The sequence below is a fragment of the Oryx dammah genome, unplaced genomic scaffold (genome assembly GCF_014754425.2).
Source record: "Oryx dammah isolate SB20612 unplaced genomic scaffold, SCBI_Odam_1.1 HiC_scaffold_25, whole genome shotgun sequence".
Lineage (NCBI taxonomy): Eukaryota > Metazoa > Chordata > Mammalia > Artiodactyla > Bovidae > Oryx > Oryx dammah.
Window position 1 is genome coordinate 37,635,083 of NW_024070209.1, and position 23,057 is coordinate 37,658,139.

The 23,057-nt window shown below is 35.2% G+C and overlaps 1 protein-coding gene across 2 annotated transcripts in view; it reads right to left on the reverse strand.

The window, feature by feature from the left end:
* Window positions 1–23,057, reverse strand: part of PNPT1 (polyribonucleotide nucleotidyltransferase 1) — a 40,806-nt gene that overhangs the window by 7,724 nt on the left and 10,025 nt on the right. For both annotated transcript variants that reach the window (XM_040224864.1, XM_040224865.1), the window contains exons 9-19: window positions 20,024–20,210; window positions 18,949–19,000; window positions 18,598–18,655; window positions 16,214–16,310; window positions 15,625–15,727; window positions 11,232–11,302; window positions 9,251–9,287; window positions 6,502–6,568; window positions 6,329–6,418; window positions 5,098–5,151; window positions 59–165 (exon numbers count right to left, since the gene is read on the reverse strand). In XM_040224864.1, the coding sequence (XP_040080798.1) occupies window positions 59–165; window positions 5,098–5,151; window positions 6,329–6,418; window positions 6,502–6,568; window positions 9,251–9,287; window positions 11,232–11,302; window positions 15,625–15,727; window positions 16,214–16,310; window positions 18,598–18,655; window positions 18,949–19,000; window positions 20,024–20,210 (923 nt within the window). The remainder of the gene's footprint in view (window positions 1–58; window positions 166–5,097; window positions 5,152–6,328; window positions 6,419–6,501; window positions 6,569–9,250; window positions 9,288–11,231; window positions 11,303–15,624; window positions 15,728–16,213; window positions 16,311–18,597; window positions 18,656–18,948; window positions 19,001–20,023; window positions 20,211–23,057) is intronic.

Genomic DNA, 23,057 nt, shown 5'->3' on the forward strand with positions numbered 1-23,057 from the left:
GTTTACAAAGTGTGTATAATCTTCGCCACTAAACATTTGAAAATGTGAATATACTTGCCAGAATATCTGTCAGCAAACGATAGTCTTCTATTTCACCTTTGTCAGGATTGTTTTTGGTGACCAATCCTATTGCCACACCTGCCACAGCAGATGAAATTGGAACTCCTATAATTGAGAAAAAGAACTTGCATACAGTGTATACATATCAGCCAAACATAGGTTATTCATCGTTCTGTTGACATTTATTTTAATATAACTGGATGGTGTTCTATATTGACAATTATCAAAACTAAGAGGAAGTCAAAGTGAAAGTCACTTAGTCGTGTCTGACTCTTTGCGACCCTGTGGACTATACAGTTCATGGAATTCTCCAGGCCAAAATACTGAAGTGGGTAGCCTTTCCCTTCTCCAGGGGATCTTCCCAACCCAGGGATTGAACCCAGGTCTCATCATTGCAGGCAGATCCTTACCAGCTGAGCCACAATGGAAGCCTTAATAAATCATCTGCCTGCCTCATTTCTTCTTAAATATATAATAAAAGTCCTTTAACATAATTCTTTGTTCTCAACAAAAACTTCTCTAATAATGGCAAACTTAACTTTGAAAGTAATCCATTTCTTTGTGCTTTGCTTTTGGAGCCTTCTTTTTGAAAAATAATCATGTATTTGATAGATCTTTTTAGATTTTGTGTATCCTCCCAAAACTTATACCCAGGAAATCTAAATGTGAGTCTAATCTTTTCTTTATCTTATTCTTTTGAATAGCTGCAGAGTACTCCCTGGATGTGTTTATAAGCTACACAGTAGAAGTGGGTTACTGAGTTGAAGCGGGTGTGGATTTACATTTCTTATAATGTCAAACTGTCTTCCACAATGTGTAGTATTTTATACTTTTACCAGCAGTATATGATGCTCCTTGATATTCTACAGTCTTGTTAATTTTTGTTAAATCTTTTGACTTTTGCCATCTGGATGATAAAGATGGTAACTTACTCTTTTTAACTTGATTTCTGTTTTTATGATTGAAGTTGAACTTTTTAAAAATGTTTTTAAACCATTTATATTTCTTCATCTGTGAACTGGCTCTTCATGGCCTTCAGCCTTTTTCTTACATGGTTGTTAGTCTTATTGTTATTGGTTTATAAGAGTTTTTAATATGGACCAACCTTTGTTAAATATGTAGACTGTTAAATAAAATACAAATATGAAATATACTATAAAATATTATTTTCTAGTCTGTTGATTTTCTTGTGTTTTTTCTTGTATAGGATTTTCTATGTAATCATAGTTCCTGGATTTTGCTTAGAAAGGTTTTCTTTTTTTTTTTTAATTTTTTGGCTGTACTGCATGGCTTGTGGGATCTTAGTTCCCCAACCAGGGGTTGAAGCCAGGCCACAGTAGTGAAAGCACTGAGTGCTAACCACTGGATGGCCAGGGAATTCCCCGCTGCTGCTGCTAAGTCGCTTCAGTCGTGTCCAACTCTGTGCGACCCCATAGATGGCCACCCACCAGGCTCCCCCGTCCCTGGGATTCTCCAGGCAAGAACACTGGAGTGGGTTGCCATTTCCTTCTCCAGTGCATTAAAGTGAAAAGTGAAAGTAAAGTCGCTCAGTCATGTCTGACTCTTCGAGACCCCATGGACTGCAGCCTACCAGGCTCCTTCGTCCATGGGATTTTCCAGGCAAGAGTACTGGAGTGGGTTGCCATTGCCTTCTCCAGGGAATTCCCTAGAAATGCTTTATTTTTTTCTGTCCAAGAGTTTCATAAAATCTTGTTTAATTTTTTAAAAGGAAGTTTAAAGTTTTGATCACTTGAAATTTATTTGGCATAAAGGAATGTGGTAGAGACCTCATTTCATATTCTTTACGCCCACAGTTTAAACTATCACCTATAATGTTGATGACTTAAAAATCTATCCCTCCTACCTAGTTCTCTCTGATAAACCTAGATCTGTACAACCCATCTGCCTGCTAGATATCTCCAGCTAAATGTCCCTCAGTTCAGTTCAGTTCAGTTTAGTCGCTCAGTTGTGTCCAATTCTTTGCGACTCCATGAACTGCAGCATGCCAGGCCTCCCTGTCCATCACCAAATGTCCCTAATGCATCTTAAATATGTAAATAAATATAAAATATAAAATTTCAAAATTTAATCACCCTCGATAAATCCCTTTTCTCCTGCATTCCCTGTCTTGATTGAAAGCAATGACATATTAGAATCAACACTTTTTCCCTCATTTCCTTCATCTTAATCAAGTCACAAAAATATAATTAGAGGTACATCCTCTAAATATTTTTTTGTAGAAAATTTGTCCTTTCCTCCGAATACTGAAATATCCATTGCTACTTCTTTAGTCCAATTCGCACTATTTGTTCCCCTGGCAAGAGTTTCCTGTCCAGTTTTCAGATTTTTAGCTCCCTTACCCCTACCCCAGCTCCTATTCTCTCCCACGTCATCACCTAGGTCTATCATGTAAGCTAGGAATAACTACCCCCAAAAGAATAGCAGATTCACATCATGCTACTTTTCTCTATAAAATCCTTCAAGTTCCCCATTACTTACTTTCAGGAATTTTTTATGTAAGTTCTGTGGTCAAAAAGTTTGGGAAATATCCTGTTCCTAGAGATTCAATATACACATTAACCTATTTAAGTTTATTTAAACCATATTAACAAACGTGTTTAATCCCATGTAAACATATTTTTTTTCATAGTATATAATAATCAACATCCTGTGGTACTTTTTTTCATGGAATAGTGAGTTGGGAAAATTTCAAACTCCTTAGTATAATAATGATCTTTGAAATAAGGTCCCAGTGTATTACATCATCACACCTTTCAAATATATTTCAGAAACACACTGTACTGTTTCATAACTCTACACATGCTCCCTTCACATGAAATACGGGCCTTATTGCTAAAATGCCTGGTCAACAACCACTCAACCTTTAAATTCAAATGAAATGTAGTTGTCTCTATGAAGCCAATTATGTTCAACCTAGTTAGTTCTTCATCTATATTGTACATATTTGTGCCTTGTACATATTTGTGTTATCTCTTTGATGTGTTAGTATCTTTATGTTTGTTTTTGTTCCTGTAAACTTTAAAAAAAACTGGGTATCCTTGTAGTGTAGATAGTGTCTGATGTAAGACATTGCAAGCACTCATGTTATTTGAATTGAATACTGTTTGTTGGCTCTTCCTGCAGAATCTGACATTCATTCTTGTCAACTTTTTCTATTTGGCTCCTTATTTTTTAATGTTGACATTTTTTTAAAGAGATCAAAACTGCCATTTAACACATTATTCACATACTACTTTTTATCAGTATCTTTTTTATTGGCAGACCAGTATTCTTAGTCAATTCAATAACAGTTTTAGTCAGTTTTTAAGGACAAGGTTTAGGATGGAGCATCTTCAAGCTCCAGTTCAGAACTCTCTCCAACCTACTGATCAGATTATCTAGTCCTGGTTGCTCACCCTTCAACTAGTTATACACGGTATACTTATCACCCCTTATCAATTTCTGCATCCTTTTCTGCCAAGGTCACAAACTGCTAAGCTGAGCTGTAGATATACTGTACAAGCCCCATCCTCCCTTTGCTCTATGGCATGGCTTGGAGTGACTCTCTTCTACCTCCTTGTTAAAATACTTATACGCTAGGGTCACTGTCAAGTTCACTGGGTTATTACACTTTACAGGAAATACATATATCTTTGAAAAGTAAGAATTCTTTGTTTCTTTGGTATACTAACCTCCATGATTTCTCCAATACTGCCAAACTGGTTCAGTTATGTTATCCTGAAATTCTCATTACTTAGGATGAATTTTTGTCTAGACCTGAAGATCTGAATTCATTTAGGGCAGATAAAGACTCTTGTGATCTTTTATCTTTCAGTTCACCTTTTTCAGGATTTGTTCTGTATTTTCCAATATGAGATTGTAAGAGTGATAAATGCAAGCTGCATGAGACAGAGACTTTGTTTTGTTCACCACCTTGTTCACCACCAAGTCCCAGGAGTTTAGATCAGTGCTTGGCACAGAGTTAGCATATAATAAAGATTTCTTGAATTAATATATGAAGGTGAAAATAGAAATGGTATTTTAACCAGCTGCCTTAAATATCAGGTTATGTTTTCCTTCCACTGAACAGAACTAGAAAAGTGCCTTTAATTGCCTTTAGCTTTTTTCGCTTTGCCTTGTTTTAAGCTTTTTAGATAATGGTATCATGGTGGCTCTGTGGTAAAGAATCCGCCTGCTAATGCAGGAGATGTGGGTTCAATCCCTGGGTTGGGAAAATCCCCTGGAGAAGGAAATGGCAACCCACTCCAGTATTCTTGCTGGGAAAATTCCATGGACAGAGGAGCCTGTGGGCTACATATGACTCATAGGGTTGCAGAGTCGGACATGACTGAGTGATTGAACACACATTATACACTTAAACCATTCTTTTATTTCATTCTTCATTATATCATCCTTTCTATCTTTCTCCTTTTCTGTACTGTAAATGTGAGAACTTATAGGGAACTCTGTGTGTGGCCTCTTTGAGTGTCTTTAGGTTCCTCTTCTCTTTCTTCTTAAATAGCATCACTGGTAATTGGCAGATACTGTTTTCAGAGTCTCTTAACATGCTGCCTCTTTCCTTTTTGGTGTTTCAGATCCAGAGATTATACTGAACCACTTGCAGTCTTTCTTCCTAAAGTTCTGTGTACTCTTCTATGAGTGGCATTCTTCCAGGGTTTGCTTAAAATGACTGAAAGATTACATAAATTATTTTCCTTTATGGGTCCTAATACTGCTGCTTGCTAAGCCAACCTTCCTTAGTGAATGGTATCAATTGCAGAGCTCTCAGAAACCTAAGGGGTCACCAAATAAATAATTTCAATTTATTACTTTTAGCCAAGAATAAGAATTTCAGCAGATATCTGTAGTTGAAACTGTGCTTTTTAATTATCTTCCTTCTGGCCTGGTTTGGTAATCTGTAATTTGATTTCTTCAAGTCTTGCTAAAATACAATTTTTAAAAATCCTATATTTTATTACTGATTAAGTCTATATTATATAAATAAGCTTTGGTAGTTTTGAGACATAATTCTTTTACCTGCATCCATTAATGCTAAACTTCCACCACATGCAGATGCCATAGAAGATGACCCTATAAAAATAAAGGAAAATACTTGCTTTAATACTGATTTCTGTTAAATGTAGAAAATTGCTACTGTTAGTTATTTCCTTACAATTACTCATTTATAATTTAAATATTCAGTATTCTTTCCTTCTTTTTACAAGCACTTAAGGCAAGCTCTCCTAAACCACAGACTACAGAGAGCTGCCCAGACAATGTGACAGCCATTAGCAACGTGTGGCTAAATTTAAATTACCTGAAATAAATTCAGTCCCTTAGCTGAATTTAGCACAGCACAGAGATAGAGAATTTCTGTCACCACATAAAGTTCTACTGGACAGCGGTACTAGAGACTCTGCTTCTAAGAAACTACCAGAAAAACCAGCATGCCTCTTTCGTTGCTTAACTAGGAGGCAGTTAAAAATACAGGGCTCTAGCTCTCTCGCTGGGCCATAAGCTATAGCTTAATCACACCCAGTAAAGAACTCAAAGTCCTATTTTAAATTTTGAACTTTGGTATTTTTTACAAAATATCTATAACCATCTGATCTAGGTAGGCTACATGTTTGAGAATCCTGTGCCCTTTCTGCCTTTAATGATTATGCTACCTTTCCTTGACCTGCGGACCGAGTTTCAATTTAAATTTGACTTTTGGGAATTTCCTGGCAGTTCAGTGGTTAGGACTCTGTGCTGTCACTGCCAAGGCCTAGGTTAAATCCCTGGCTGGGGATCTAAAACAACTAAAATCCCACAAGCTGCATGTCATGGCAAAAAAAAAAAAAAACTTTTCTCTTGAAAAAATAAAAAAAATTTGACTTTTTAAACCCAGCCTCTCTCTGTGATATCTTCTTATATCTGTGATTATGACAAGTGTCCCCTGCTTAACAGTTCACTATATTCCCCACTCCCCTTCCTCTTTCCAAGCTGGCCTTGCTCTATGGTTTGTTTATAAAAATAAGGAAACAAATAACCAAAACTTGATCTACTGTAGAAGAGACACAAAGAAAAACATTTTTTTATATTATATTGTTTTCAAAACATTAGGTAAGAACAGAGATTCAGACAAGTATATGATTAAACACATTTTTCTCTTGCAGTGGTTTTGGGTACTACAGTAATAAATGTAATGAAACACTACTTATGAAAAGCTAAAACTATAACAGGGAGTCCATTCTTTTTCATTAGGAAAAATGTTTCAAAACCATACCATTTGACTCTAGTACTTCCGATGTGACTCTTATGGTGAAAGGAAAATCTTTAGGAATAACGGGATACAGAGCTCTCTCAGCAAGAGCACCTAAATCAGAACAGAAAATAATGAGAAAAAAAAATGCTAAGTCTCTTTAATAAAATCAGGTACATACTGAGATTTGTACTTACCATGCCCAAGTTCTCTTCTATTTATACCAGTGACTTTGCCAATTTCATTAGTTGCATAGGGAGGAAACTTAAACAAACAAACAAAAAAGCATGTACATATACAGTTGACATGGAAAGATATCCCATATATATAAGTAAGTTACAAATATAAATAGAATCCCGTATTTGTTAAAAAAAAAAAAAGGAAAAAAGTACATTCATACACGCAGAAAATGTCTGGACCTCTAAGACATATACCAAACTGCTAAAAGTAGCTATTTCTAGTGTTTATATGACCTAGGGTAAGAAATGGATGGTTATGAGGATTTACAACTCAAACTTCTATAATATTTAAATTGTTAATAATAATACAAGAAATATACATTTTAAAAAAATGTACATCAAGGAAACATCTTTTCCAATAAGGGTATTACTTTAGCCAAGAGTTGCAAACTATTTTATTTGACTGATATACTGTCTTAAAAGAATGTAAACTAGATGTAGTTGTTTAAAAAACTGAAAAATTTCCTGTAAAAATCTGGAATTCCACTTACTTTAAATAGTTTTTAAAAAGAGAGATGGAACATGAATCTGATAAAGCCTCTAGATCTAGTGGTCAATTTGCAGGAGATAGACCACTGAACTGTACCACGAGTGCAGTTAGCGCCCAGGCTGTGGGGAATACTATAGGTCAGATGGCTCTGGGAGTTCAACAGAAAGACTGTAAAGAAAAGAATTTGATGGAGGAGAGACCTATAGATTAAAAGAGACTTAAAGAATATCAAGTTAAAAAAAAATGGACAAGACTACACTGTTGTATCTAGGGATGTGTGACAGAAACCCAAGGGTGAGATTACTATTAATATAAAACTTAGAAGAGTAGTTACTTTTAGGGAAAGAAGGTTTTTAAGACTGGGATGAAAAACATGGAAGGACTGACTGGACACGTTCTATTCTATGACTTTGGTGGTAGTTACAAGGATGTCTGTCTTATGAAAACTCATTAAGTCATCCTTTGTTTTATATGGTTTGTAGTATCTGTATTTTATGATAAAAAGATTTAAAAAATGAAATAAAATAGCAATACAGCCTGTATCTTTCTCCTGCCTCTGCCCTCACCTCTTTTCCCAATTATCAGCTAGAGCTGTATATTTTGCAGGTGCCCTTTTTAAAGACTTTATAAAGATTTTTTTTAAAGATTGCCATGTGCTCTTCAGTTCTTGACCTAAGATTTGCCTTATCAATTATAATTCCTCTCTGGCTTCTCTAGCATCTATATATATCCCAAACAGGATATTAGGGATTTAAAACTTGTGAGAATCTCCAGGTTTAGATATTCTCTAGCATATATTTTCTACATGAAGGATTCTCTATTAGCTATAGCAGATTCAACAAAATTGAGATGCTGGGATTCTGGGCAGCCAACAGCAGCCCCTCAAGACCTGCTGCTGTACACTAGTCTCCCAAACTGTGTGCTTCAAATACTAAAATTAGAGTGTTGTATGGCTGTGTCACGTCTGGTCCTGAGAGGGTAACAGGCAGGAAGGCCAGGGGTCTCCAAACAGAAGAAATAGCCTGCAAGTGTCAGATATTTTCTCTCTCTTATGTGGCAGGAGGAAACAAACTATCGATATTTTTTCCTTATCTATACAAATTTAAAAGGTTTCTCTTAAAATTCTGTGTTGCCATAATGACACCTGGTTTCACCTGAAGTTAACCAATGCCTTTTTCTTATAAAAATGTTTATCTTAAGCTATGCTAATGTACTATGCATTTACCCCGAACTGTGTCTTCAAGTCGGTTCCACCTTTTGGGCTCAGAACCTACTTGATAAACCAGTATGTTATACTCCAATATTGTTCCTCTAATCTATGTAAATGAAACTATTTGTATGGTGATCTGCCCTTCTTCAAGATTCAAGTTAATCATTTTATGGCGCAAGATAAACCATTTGGTGCCAAGATTATCCCAAAATACATCTTATGGGTGAGGGGCCTGGTGTCATTCTGAGTTCTGAGACATTCCTTTCTTTCATTAACTGGCTGCTTGTGACTATATAACATCCAGCTGAAGACTAACAGGGGGGTACTCTTTCTGCCCCCTTCTGATGCCTATGTCAGAAGCTTTCTCTATCTCCTTTATACTTTAATAAAACTTTATTACACAAAAGCTCTGAGCGATCAAGCCTCATCTTTGGCCCCGGATTAAATTCTTCTCCTCCGGGGGCCAAAAATCCCGGCGTCATAATTCAACAACAACCTTTCAGTCCCTTAGAAAAGCTAATCAAAAACTCAATTACATGTACTGATATCATACATAAAATAATTTAACATTAAATACCTCGGTTCTTTTGCTGCTAATCAACTGAGTAAAAATATGAACATTTAAATGAACTAAAGGGAGATGGTGATTTGCCAGTTGAAGTATTTGAAAAGCCTCACTTGTTGGACATATGTGTGAACAGTTACAACTCTTTGACTAATACAATATTGTCTACAGTTACAACTCTTTGACTAATACAATATTGTCTACTATACTTTAGCCTTTATGTATTGACTCAGAACAGGATGTTGTTGGTTGGAAAGGTATTACTTGTCTCTCTACTCTCTAAATCCCTCTGCAAGCATCAAAATAAGTGCCCAAACCTTAACAGATATATGATAAAACTGGCATAGTAAAATGTTAATGGCAGGAACCTAGGTAGTGGATATACGGGTTATCTACTGTAAAAATCTTTAAAAATAAAATACTGGGGAAAAATTCACCTTACCTCATAGTGCAGCATGAAATTTTTATCTTTTATCCCACTACAAACAAAAAGCATAATATTAAAGACACCATGCAGATATAAATTTATTCAATAAACAATGAAAAAAGATGTAAGGGAATTTAAAAAACAACTGGTTATTAAGGTAAATTGGTCTGCAACTGAATACCAGAAGAATTAGAAGGATGAATGTCAGAGACAGGTGTGTCCCCCGACCAGGGCTGGGGCTTTTGAAGGAATTCTATACAGATTTAAGAAAACAATTTTGCTTCAAATAAAGACTTATTTGATATAGATATCCAAACTTAAATACTAAGACAATAGACACATTTTAAAGCATTAATAACTAGTGAGAATCCTAAATGTTATAAACATATCATTTAAATCTCAGTTATGATCTTCTAAGTCAAACATGTGGAATGAAAATCAATAACTGAAATGATATAACTGAGAACAATCAGAGGATCTGACAGGCAAAGATTTTTTTCACGGTTTGAAAAGATTGAAAAGAGAACTGTTATTGAATGTACAACACTGGGAATAAAGATGAGAAAATTCCTGGAAGCAGGAAACCAAATTTTTCTTAACTGAGGAAAAGACAGGCATACACAGGTTCTTGGCACAAACAGTGTTCCCTTTGAGTGGGATTACAAAAGGCACCTCTCTGTACAGAGGCTTTAGAAAGTCTTGAGCCAGGGCTGGATCTATACAACCATAAATTACAGCCTTTTGAAAGTAAACTTGAAAACAAGACACCTCCAGAAGACTAAAGCAATCATAGATTCAGGGGGCTACAGAGGAGCCTAGGGATCATTAGCCAAGTACCTGCACTTCATAAGGTGAGAAGACAAAAGACCAGCATAGATGTGTGATATGTACCACCTCACTTACAGAGGTTAGAGACCTGGGACTAGAACAGAGAGAGGTACCCTGGCCAAACCCAGTACACACACTTATGAAGCTGTGTTGCCTCCTAGAAGAAAGGAGTCAGCATGAAGAAGAAAAGGGCAATCAAGTTTTGGCCTAGATGGGAATTTAAAATACAGAAGTTTAAGAGCTCCCCTGCCACAGAGAATCATCATTATGATGAACAGTCAAGTCTTATACATGCAGCTGCATTGTTATTTTTATTAGGTACATGAAAAATAATTAGTGATGCTGTCTTGAAGATGGGCATCCCTGGTGGCTCAGTGGTAAAAAAAAATCTTCCTGCCAAGGCAGGAGACACAAAGACATTTGGGTTCGATCCCTGGGTCAAGAAAATGCCCTGGAGAAGGAAATAGCAACCTACTCCAATATTCTTGCCTGGGAAATCCCACGGACAAAGGAGCCTAGTGGGCTATAGTTCACGGGATCACCAAAGAGTTGGACACAACATGGTGACTAAACAACAACAATCTTGAAGGTACTGGGGATTATCTTCATCAGCTGGGAAGCAGGAAATGGGAGGTGGTCCTTTGGTCATTTGAGACCCTTAATAAAGGAAAGGGAAGCAACCCTGTTAGGCACTGAGGAAAATCTGAGACTGTGAGTTCAGAACTCTGCTGCAAAAATGTTGGTGAGGACTGTAATTCTGATCATGTAAAATTGATCAACATGATTTTACTGCTGACTTTTTTGGAACAGAGGAGGAGAATCAAGTATTTTTTAAAACACAAGTTCAAATGTACCTTAGAAATAGGTAAGTTTTTTTCATTTAACAACTTCCAGACTCTTTTTGGGAACTGGGATTCTTGCTTATTATTAATAGAAAAATCTATCCAGAGTAATGATTTAGAGATAAGAGAATAAACTAAATGTACCCATGCTAGAGAATTAAATGCTTTGTTTGAATAAGTAAGTCAGGAGACAAATATAGCACAAAAAAACCCTTGCAATCACTATTACATAAACAGAAAAATTAGATATAGAGATACAGGCTTTAAGAAATAATATGCCACATGAATTATATATTGTAACATCATAACCAGGAAACATAACTTACTTTATAGCTGTTATAATTCGGTCTGACTTAAAATTGGATTCTAATGAATCAAATGTAACAGTACAAAGCACCTAAAAAAGAAAAAAATAAAATTCTTCAGGCTTTAACTTGCTAACAACAAAGATGAAAATGAAAAATGTGAAAAACTCATTTAGCTTTTAAAGAAATAAGTACATTCTATTCAAAGCTTGCCAAGGTACAATAAACATTTATTCAAGGTACAGTAAACATTAGAAATTATATAATTTACATATAAATATTATATGTAAATCTCAGTAATCCAGATGTCTAATATCACATAGACTACATATGAAAGGTATAGGAATGCTGGGGGAGGAGAAGAAAAGGAGTATTTAATTTATAAACCTGCCCATAAAGGAATCCTCAATAAAAGTTCATCCAATAAAACTTCCTGCTTAAAACTGGAAAAAATTTTAAAAAGCCAATCTAAGAAGACTGGAGGGACATAATATAATCCAGACCCTACACTGTATTATTCACAACATCTAGGATACAACCTACAAGAAAACGGAAAATAGGGGCCCATTCTTAAAAGAAAAGACAGTGAATAGAGACAGATCCTGAGTGGATTCAGATGCTGGATTAAAAGACAAAAGATTTTCAACAGCTAGTATTCAAGGACATAAAAAAGAACCAACAGAAATTCTAGAACTGAAAAATAAGATAATGCAAATAAGATAATGCAACAGTCAGTGAATATGAAAAAGGATTAGAAGAAACTGCCCAACCTATAGAACAAAAAGCGGGGAAAAAAGAACACAGCCTCCAGGACCTATGGGACAATATCAAAAGGCCTAAACATATATACTGGCAATCCCAGAATGAGAGAAAAGTGAGAATGAGATAGAAAAAATATTTGAAGAAATTACAGCTGAAATTTCTCAAGTTTGATGAAAGATACAAATTTACAGGTTTAAAGCTCAGGAAACTCTTAGTAGGATAAATAAAAGAAAACCACACTTGTCATAGTCATCTGCTGAAAACCAAAGATAAGGAAAACACTGAAAGCACCCGGATAAAACAATAAATTACAGGGACAACGATAAATGAATGAGTCCTGACTTCTCAGAAAAAGAAAAACAAAAAGGAATCGGCCATTTCTTTGAGTGCTAAAAGATATCAACCCAGAATCCATATTCTGGCAAAAAGATTCTTTGTAAAAAGATAAAGACATTTTCAGATAAATGAAAAATAGTAATTTGTTATCATAAGATCCAAAGGACAATACTAAAGTAAGTCTTGTAAGATTGAAGGAAAATAACACCAAATGGAAACTTGGATCTTCCGGAAGAAATAAAAACCATCAGAAATGTCAAATATGTGGGTCATATAAAAGTCTATCTTTTTTTCTTTAAATACATAATTGTTTAAAATAAAGGTCATAATGTTGCCTTGTATAGTTGTTAATACATATAACTCATGAAGTAAATACAGCATAAAGGACAGAATGAGGGGCAAATATACCTAAATGGTTGCACTTTACTCACTTTGTGTGAAGTGGGAAAAATTAACTGTAAAAAGACTGAAAAGTTAGGATGTATACCATATTCTCTAATAGTAACCATATAAAATAATATAGAAGTATAGCTAAAAAGCAAATACACAAATTAAACTGGAGATCTTAAAAAGTATTCAATTAATCCAAAAAGAAGGCAGAAGGAATAGAAAAAAAAAAAAAGTGGGGTTAGACAAAAAACAAATAATAAAATGACAGACTAAATTCAATTAATAATTAAACTGAACCTTAATGAACAAAACACTCCAGTTAAAAGGCAGAGATTGTCAGAATGGTTAACAAAAGTATACAAAATATCTTAATGGAGCTATTTATTTTAATTTTTGGGAATTCCCTGGTGGTCCAGTGGATAGGACACCATACTCTCATAGTGAGGGCCCAGATTCAATCCCTAGGTGGGGAACTAAGATCCCACAAGTGACTCAGCATGGCCAAAAAAATAAAAATAATAAACTTTTACTAAAAGGCATAAAAGAAAACACAAATCAAAGAAGACAGGTTATATTTATTGAAAGACTGACTGAAATTGTAAAAATACCATTTTTTTACTCATTCCATAAAGTCAGTGCAAAGCCAAATCTAAATCACTGATTTAAATGAAGGAACAAAGGTACTAGAATAGCTAAGAATTTTGAGGGGGAGGGAAGGAAGAATAAAAAGGGAGGTTTTGTCCCTCAGGTATTAAAATATATTCCCCAACTATAATAATTAAAGGAGTTTGACACTGGCCCAGGGAACTCACAAATAATGGAACAGAGTATATAGTTCAAAATGTACATTTTTCAATATGATAAGGCGACAAATTAATGGGAAAAAATGAATTTTTAGTAAACACTGTTGCAAAACTGATTCACACTGGAGGGTTTTGCCTCACACCATGTATAGGAATAAACTCCAAGACAGATATAGCTAAAACTAGAAAGTTAATAGTAGGTACATAATTCTGTGCCTTTGGAGTAAGGATTTCTTAAAGATCTCAAAATTAAAGATTTTAGGCTCATTGTAGACATATATAGGCATGCCTCATTTTACTGTACTTCACTGTATTATGTTTAACTTTTTAGTTATTTGCCAATAATGATTTTTTTAAATAAATGATTTTTGTGGCAAACCTGGGTCAAGGAGGTATATCAGCACCATTTTCCCAACAGCATTTACGCCCTTCTTGTCTTTGTGTCACATTGTAGTTAATTCTTGAAATTTTCAAAACCTCCACCAGCAAAAAGATTATGACTTGCTGAAGGCTCAGATGATGGTTAGTGTTTTTTTAGCAGTATTTTTAAATTAAGATTTGTACAGTTACTTAAGACATATGCTATCATACTATGTACTACAGATTACAGATAGTTTAAAACGTAAGTTTTATATGTGCTGGGAAACCAAAAAATTTGTGTGATTTGCTTTGCTGTGATATTTATCGTGCTGGTTTGAAACTGAACTTGCAGTATATCCGAGGTATCCCTCTAGTAGACTACCACAAACAAAGCTAGAAGGCTTATGGCAAAGAGGGAGATGATACATACAAATTATGGTGGCTGAAAAGGATTCATATTTAAAACACATAAGAATTCACTAAAAAATTGCATGAAAAAGACAGTAAACTATATTAAAAAAAAAGAAAAATCAGTCAAAGGATTTAAGCAGGTAATTCATGAAAAAGCAAAACTAAAACTAGGGCTACCACTTTGTTGAACTCTAGGGACACTATCTATAGGAGTGCCTTGGAGGTATGCACCCCACAGGGTATGGTTTATACCTTTATCATGTTAATTGGCTATCATATAAAGAGATGTTCATTCCTCATCAGGAAATATAAACGAAAGCAATGACATACCACTCTGTACCCACTGCTAATTGCTAAGTCACTTCAGTCGTGTCCGACTCTGTGCAACCTCATAGATGGCAGTCCACCAGGCTCCCCCATCCCTGGGATTCTCCAGGCAAGAACACTGGAGTGGGTTGCCATTTCCTTCTCCAATTGTACCCATTAGGTGGGCAAAACATAGTGATTTACATAATTAAAGCGTGCATACAAATATATGTTAAATATAAGAGAACAGGTGCGTATGTAAAGGAAAAGAATAGGACTGATGTTCAGGCTAAATGGAGAAAACAAGTGAGAGCCTCAAATAGACCAACAGTGACAATGTCATAAACTGAGGAGTAAACTGAGTAACTTGGGACTTCCCTGGTGGTCCAGTGGTTAAGACTCCACACTGCCAATGAAGGGGACAGGGGCTCAATCCAAGATCCTACATGCCATGTGGTACAGCCAAAAAAAATGTGGGGCTTCCCTCATAGCTCAATTGGTAAAGAATCTGCCTGCAGTGCAGGAGACCTGGGTTCAATCCCTGGGTCGGGAAGATCCCCTGGGGAAGGAAATGGCAACCCACTCCAGTATTCTTGCCTAGAGAATCCCACAGACAGGAGCCTGGCAGGCTACAGTCCATGGGGTCGCAAGAGTTGGACATGACTTAGTGACTAAAGAGAAAAAGAGAGAAATGAGTGACTGACTTAGTGACTAAAGAGAGAGATGAGTGACTTAATTTCTTATACCTAAGATTAAAAGAAAAATGTAATAAAACCACCAGGTATTTCTAGAAAATGCAACTAATTCGCAGTGATGAAAGTTGCCTAAGGAAAGGGAGGGGAGCAGGAAGAAGAGACCAGACAGCAATGAGGAAATTCTTGGGGGCAACTGATATGTTCATTATCTTTAAACATATTTTTAAAAAATCATATCTTCTGAATAGATAATATATTCCATATGCTAAAAACCTACATAAATGTACTTCTATTAAGACTATCTACACAATCATGTATTAGCAAATAATTGTAGCTTTTTACATATATTACCTGTGTCTGTCCCCTCTGAAATAATGATGATCCGTGAAGAATTTTAAACATATCTACCTCACAATTTATATTCCTAAGTGAAGTCAAATCTCGACCGTCACACCTAGAGTAATAAAGGAAATAATTATTTACAGCAGTGTTGTAAGTCAGAAAAATCACATATTATCTCTTGATCACTACCACAAAGTTCTCTGCTTGAACTGCATATCATAATCACCTGCAGAACTTAAAAAATAATATAGATACCTGGGCCCCATCCTAGGTCCCACTGAATTAGAATCTCAGAGGTTGTGACCCATACACCTGTTAAAAAGCTCTGCAGGTAATTCTGACATGCAGTAATGGCTTTGAAGCAATGCTCTACACGTGAAGCCTAGAGAGAGATAGTCAAAACATATCAACAGAATCCACACACTTGTCAACAGGTATCCATTTATAAAATAAACATTATATAATAATTTCCTGTTATTTGAAGGAAAAAATCCTAGTTTCTAGCTTTCAGCTAGTTGTCACTTTCAAGGAAACTTGCAGAGAATACATGCTTCAATTCCATCAAAAAAGGATATGTAAAAAAAAAACATATGTTTACCTTTTGTACTCATTCAAAATAATACTTCTAAAAACATCCTTTGTAGCAACATTGAAGGATTCTATTATTTCACAGGAATCAACCTCTGGAAATTTTTCTACAGAAGAAAGACAAACCAAAACAAAGATTTTCTCATTTTGGAAGATAAAATTTCTCTTTAAGTTCACAGTGTTAAATCAATTAACTACGGAATTGAGCCAAAGGAGCTGACTGAACATTAGTCCTCTAAGCAAAAGTTTTTAAGTAGGAGAGACACAACTATTATACCTCAAATGTACCATTAATGGGAACCTAGTTTGCTTTCCACCAGAACAACAGTGCTTTAAAATCAACTATTTCATCGTTATCTGACATATCCAGCCAACCATTTTATGAGAAGATTTAACTGATGTTTTTAAGAGTAGACTCCTTCACTGTTTTGCTTTAGGAACTTTTATTTTAGTCCACAAATACAGGAATAATTTTCTTTATACATTACAAATCCCTATTATTTTTTTCAATAGGCTTTCTTTTCTGTCTTTATTTTTGGCTGTGCTTGGTCTTTGTTGCTGCATGAGCTTTTCTCCAGTTGTGGCGAGCAGGGGCTACTCTCTAGCTGTGGTGCGCAGGCTTCTCATTGTGGTGGTTTCTCTTGTGAAGCATGGGCTCTAGGGCTTGACTGCTTCAGCATTTGTGGCTCCTGAGCTCTAGAGCACAGGCTCAATAGTTGAGGTACATGGGCCTAGCTGCCTCACAGTACGTGGGCTCTTCCCCGATCAGGGATTGAACCCACGTGTCCTGCACTGGCAGGCAGATTCTTTTATCAGTGAGGAAAGCCCCCTGCTGACTAGTTTTTAAACATTTATCAAGTTCTTTCATAACCCAGGTATTTTACACGTTTTTATTTAAATACCTTTAATCTTTATAGGAATCTGTGAGATAAATGCTATTACTATTATCTCTGTTTTACAGAAGAAAAAACAGGCCTGAAGAGAAGCAAGTTGCCTGAGATCACCCAGGTAGTAACTGACAGCTGTGACCTGAATAAAGATGTCTACCTAGGCTTATGCTTTTCAACATTAAGCTACTTTATCTTATTATCTTAACGTAGTTGATTCATGCCAAGTTCTAAGCACTGTTCTCTCAAGCATTTGGTTTATTAAATATAACTTGAAAGTGGGCAGAACATAAGAAATGGCCACAGAGAGATATATATTGTGTCTCTGTCAGACAGGAATAATTTTTAATATGAATTTTTATGCTTTAACTAGGTTGCACTTTATTTTGTATTGGGGTACAGCCGGTTAACAATGTTGTGATAGTTTCAGGTGAACAGTGAAGGGACTCAGCCATGCATATACATGTATCCATTCTGCCCCAAACTCCCCTCCCATCCAGGCTGCCACATAACTTTGAGCTGAGTTCCATGTGCTATTCAGTAGGTCCTTGTTGGTTATCCATTTTAAATATAGCAGTGTGTACATGTCCAAACCAAACTCCCTAACTATCCCTTCCCTCCTTTCTTCCCCGCTGGCAACCATAAATTCATTCTCTAAGTGCATGAGTCTCTTTCTGTTTTACAAGTAAGTTCATTTGTATCATTTCTTTTCAGATTCCACATATAAGGGATGTCATATGTTATTTCTCCTCTATCTGACTTACTTCTAATCCTTAATAGGATGAAATATAGTGAGAAAAGACCAAATTTTTTCAATGGCAATTACACATATAGATAATGGATATAAATAATTATAGAAATACATAATGGCCTTATTATTGATGTTAGCAGCAAAATTTTTGTCTTGAGATATGCAGGTGAGAGGATATTTGTCTATTAGAAAAATTAACAAGAACTATATGTCATGCGTGGTACACATCAGTTTGTGTGACTGCTATTAAGCAATAAAATCCTTTTGTTTAATAATTTTTAGAGAGAGAGAGTCTCTAAAATCTAAATTTTATAATTCCACATGTTAATAACATCAGTTAACATTTACTGAAAACCTGCTATGTGCCAGGCACAGATGTAAATGGTTTATTCATTCAATCCTCACAAACCGTATTAGAATTGCAATTTTATAAATTAAACTCAAGAATTTTAAAGAGTATCTTTTAGGTTTTCATAAGACAGGATACAAGGATACCCATTTTGGAGTATAAGAGTTTGATCTAGAAAAGATTAGGAACACATCATACTCAGCATTTATTGGTGCTCACTTTGGGTCAGGTGCAGTTCTTACCCATTCACAGAAGTCAGTTTAACAGTAACTTCCGGATGTATCATTATCACAAGTTTATTAACGATGAAACTAAGGAGTAATAAGAATAACTGATCTCTTAACAACTGAAATTTTAAAATCTATTATTTCCTTTATATTTTTATACTAGAAAAAACTAAAATTTACCTTTTAGTTGTTCCTCTGTATCTAATCTAATCTTATTAATAGCTTCATCTCTGGAAATCTAAAAGAAAGTTGAAGTTCAGTTGTTATATATGGCTTTTATATTTAACATTTCTATTTTAAAAATTACTATACAATTAACACTTTGTAATAGTAATCAGATTTCCCTAATGGTAATAGTCTTTAGCAACTGGTTATTGATTTGTAAGAAATATTACCTGTTTAATTCATTTAAATGTATTCACACACTGCCCTTTTCATAAAAATGATAATTATTCATAAACAAAATTGTGTGAGCTATGACAAAAAAGAATTCCCAGAACAATTATATAAACAAAATTCAGGTATACCTACTTTATCATGTTTATGATCTGTAAAAACTGTGTAGAGTTTTTCCATGGCGAGTCTATTTTAAGCAAAAAGTAAAGGTCAGCATAATATGTAGAAACATTAGGCAGTGTTTATTATAAACAAGACTGAAATATTTAACAGGCTAAAGTACTTAACATTTCATAATTAAAAATATGTATTTATTGCTCTGTAACACTGCTAATCTGTTTACTATTTATGATGAAGTGAAAGTTGCTCAGTTATGTCCGACTCTTTGCGACCCCACGGACTATACAGTCCATGGAATTCTCCAGGCCAGAATACTGGAGTGGGTAGCTGTTCCCTTCTCCAGGGGATCTTCCCAGCCCAGGGTTCAAACCCAGGTCTCCCACATTGCAGGCAGATTCTTTACAAGCTGAGCCACAAGGGAAGGAGAACACAAATTTCTTTCTCCTCACATATTAGGGGAATCACTCAAACACACCTTCCCTTAACTGTTCAATTAATTTCATCTTAGATTTTTCTCTCTTCAGTCACTCTCATGGAACCAGCTGCTTTTTTTTTCTATGCATTTTGGCTGTTATTGCAGGTAACCCGTTGATTGGGTAGTGTTAAAACTCTAATCTCTAAGTACTGGCTGTGAGACTCATACTAAGAGAAGTATTAACCTTTTCAGTTTATTTCAAATGAAATAATTCTCTGGTCATTCATTCATAATTTATGAGTACTTTATGTACAGGCACTATTATAAGGACTGGGCATATAGTGGTGGCTGTATTTGAGAACCTCAAAAGTTTCCTTAGATATTCAAATATCTTATGCTTTATACTCTTCTTCCTTGACAGAGAGAGAGGAGAATTATCTTAATTTTGACAAGTACACTCACTCTCCCCTTTGAGATTTAAACTTAGGTCCTTGAAGAGAGATGTAGGTTTATCCTTCTAAAAGCATTAGACTGCTATTTATGGCAATGACTCTTAAAATAGAAAGCTGGTATTTAGGAAGTAATGTATGGACAGTGCTTCTATGAGAAGTTATTTCTGAGAGGAAATTAAATTTGGTGATACTTTCATATTTTCTTTTATACAGATTTTCTTACTTATGAGCGTGTTTGACAATCTCTGGCGAAGGGACAAATAACTTCTGAGGTATCCTCTTGGTAACACCATTTTCTTTTACCAACTGCTGGATGCCCTGAATTATTTGTTGTGTATGTTTTACTCCCACTTTGATAGCATGGCAAAAGTCCTGCTGTAAAATATTCTCTGCAGAGGCTTCCAACATGACTAAAAAGAAAAAGAGAACAAGACTGCCATTGAACCTTTTACCAATTTTCAAATGTTTCAAATTTGAATTTTCAAATATCAGTTTTACCATTTTCAAAGACCATGACATGACAGATACTACAGATCAATTTTCTACCTTTTTGATTTCTTTCCTCAGAATTAACACAATTCCAAAATATAAACAGTAGTAAATGAATAAAGAAACCTTGATATTTGAAGTTAAGTATATATTCTTCATCAATTTACTGAGGAATTTCTCATTAAAAAAATGAAACAGAAAATGAAATGTGCACACAGTTTTTTGTAACAGCTCTATAAGATATAATTAAAATATCATAAAATTCCATCCTTTAACATATACAACTGCATCTATTTTTTAAATGTATTTAAATTGAAAATTTAAAATATTAGCACAGTAGGTGTCCAACAACATTTCCTGTTTAACAGTTATTTGATGTGACCTCTCTCTGAATTTGGTCCTTGTCACATTTTCTAATTCTTACCTGGGTCAGGAAATCTTTGCAGTGATATTGTTTCAAGTTAGCCAACTAGAGGACCCAAGCTACTACCATAAAATGGATGTTTTTAGTTTTGTAAAGTATAACTTCTGTGGAAAGCAGGCAAGCTCCAAAGTAAGACTTCTAGCATTTTAGCTTTGTTTCTATAAGGCTGAATATGTGTGCCATTTCTGGCATCTCTCAACTTGTCCAAAGTCTAAGATCATGTAATGCATAGCTACCATCAAACTAGTGTGTTTAACCACATCATGTTGTCATTAAGATTTATTATGGTTAAAAAGTCATAATGAATCACTTCTAAAAAGTCACTTCTAAGGCTTCTAAGCATAATCAAGAATGGAAAAAAAAATCTTATATGCTTTACATGTTGGAATTACATCAGTCAGCTGAAGCAGATCTGTGAAACTATAACAGAAGATCTAATATTTGTGTCACTGCTGTCTTGGAAAGAGGAGAAAGATGGCAGGGCTGAAAAGTACTGGGGGAAAAATAGCTGGAAATTTCCCCAAGTTGGTGGAAACATAAACCTGCATATTCAAGAAGCTGAATAAACCCTACATAGGATAACCCAAGGAAAGACATATCATAATTAAACTTCTGATAACCAAAGACAAAGGAAAAAAAAATCTTGAAACCAGCTAGAGAAAAATGACACCATACCAATATGGGAAAGCAATTCCCAACAACAGCAAATTTATCATCAGAAACCATGCAGGCCAGAAGGAAGAGGCATAATATCTTTCAGTTGCTGAAAGAGAAGAACTGTCAACCCAGAATCCTATGCCCAGTGAAAATATTTAAGAGTGAAGGAGAAATCAAAACTCTTAGATGTAGGATAAAGAAGAAAATGTGTTACCCTGAAATGGCTAAAGAAAGGTCTCTAAACAGAAATAAAACAATAAAGGAAGAAACCATGTTAAGAACATATTAAGCAGAAATATGGGTAAATACAACACACTGGAATACCTGTCTGTAATTTTATAAACTGTTTGATGGTTAGAGCATAACACTTCCCTGTTGTGGTTCTAAATGTAGAGAAATATTAAACAAATATACATGGAGGAGGATGAAGGGAGGTTAGGTTTCAATCATTCACTTGAGGCACAAAGAAGCTTCCTCTGATACCGTGATATGGAGATGGTTATAGCCTTTCTCTTATCTGTGTTCCCATGACATCCCCTCTCCCTTTCACAAAATTGGAGATTTAAAAACATGCATTTAATGTATGTAAACTGTACCTCAGTAAATTAATTTTAAAAAGAGCATAGGAACAGGTCAGAACAACAGCTGGAAGGCTGCCTATTGGGTTTCTGCATGCTGCAGATACAGTAAAGATCCTTAGTTCATTCCTCCAGTATCTCTTTAAAATTAGAGTGGTTCAGACACAAAGGCAGATAAAGGTATATGACCATTTAGAAGACGGTTTATTTTGCATCTTAACAGTAATATTAACCACTTGCTTACTAGGTTCTAGGTACTATGTAGGGTACTCTACAAACCTTGACTCTAATCTTCATAATGGTCCTATAAAGTAGCCAAATCAATTTACTAATTGATAAATTAGTAAATTTCTTTCTTTTTTTTTTTTTTACTAATTTTGCTGAAAGTTACTAACTTTCAGCAGAAAAATGTCAGATATAGACCAAGTAAACTTCAAATAGCAAACCAACACTCTCCTTAGGACCCTTTTTGAGATGCTCAAATATAATGTAGGGATCATTCATTATTCACAGCCTCCCCAAATCTTTAGAATCTTTTCTATATGGTGATAGTTCCCCACCTTCACCTTTAAAAGGGAGGGTGACTTACTCAGTAGGCACACATCTTTTTACTATTCCTCCTGGTCTCTTGCCCCTGCCTCTTTTTCCCCCTCCTGCCTGTAAATAAGATAAGTTGGCCAGAGTTCTGTTAGCTAGAGTTTTGGAATCCCATGGTCAGAGAAGCCTGGCAGGCTGCAGTCCATGGGTTGCAAGAGTTGTACTCGGCTTAACGACTACACCACCACTGGTAGCCAGTACATAACCATGAAGATGTGGGCAACACCCTAAGCATAACAGAGTGGAAAGCTATAAAACAATCTAGATTTCTTAAGACATTAGGGGAGCTGCTATAACTGTCCTGGACTCATTATCTTTGAATTTTTGTTACTTGAGAGAAAATAAGTTCCCATCTTGTTTAAGCCTTGTTATTTAGTTTCACCACACAATTCCTAACTAACATGTAGATAATACACAATTCCTCTTTCATGTATTTTGTCTATCATCTAGTTCTAAGTCATTATGAACATTCCAAAAGCAGCAGCTGGAAATGAGGTATTTTACATGTTAAC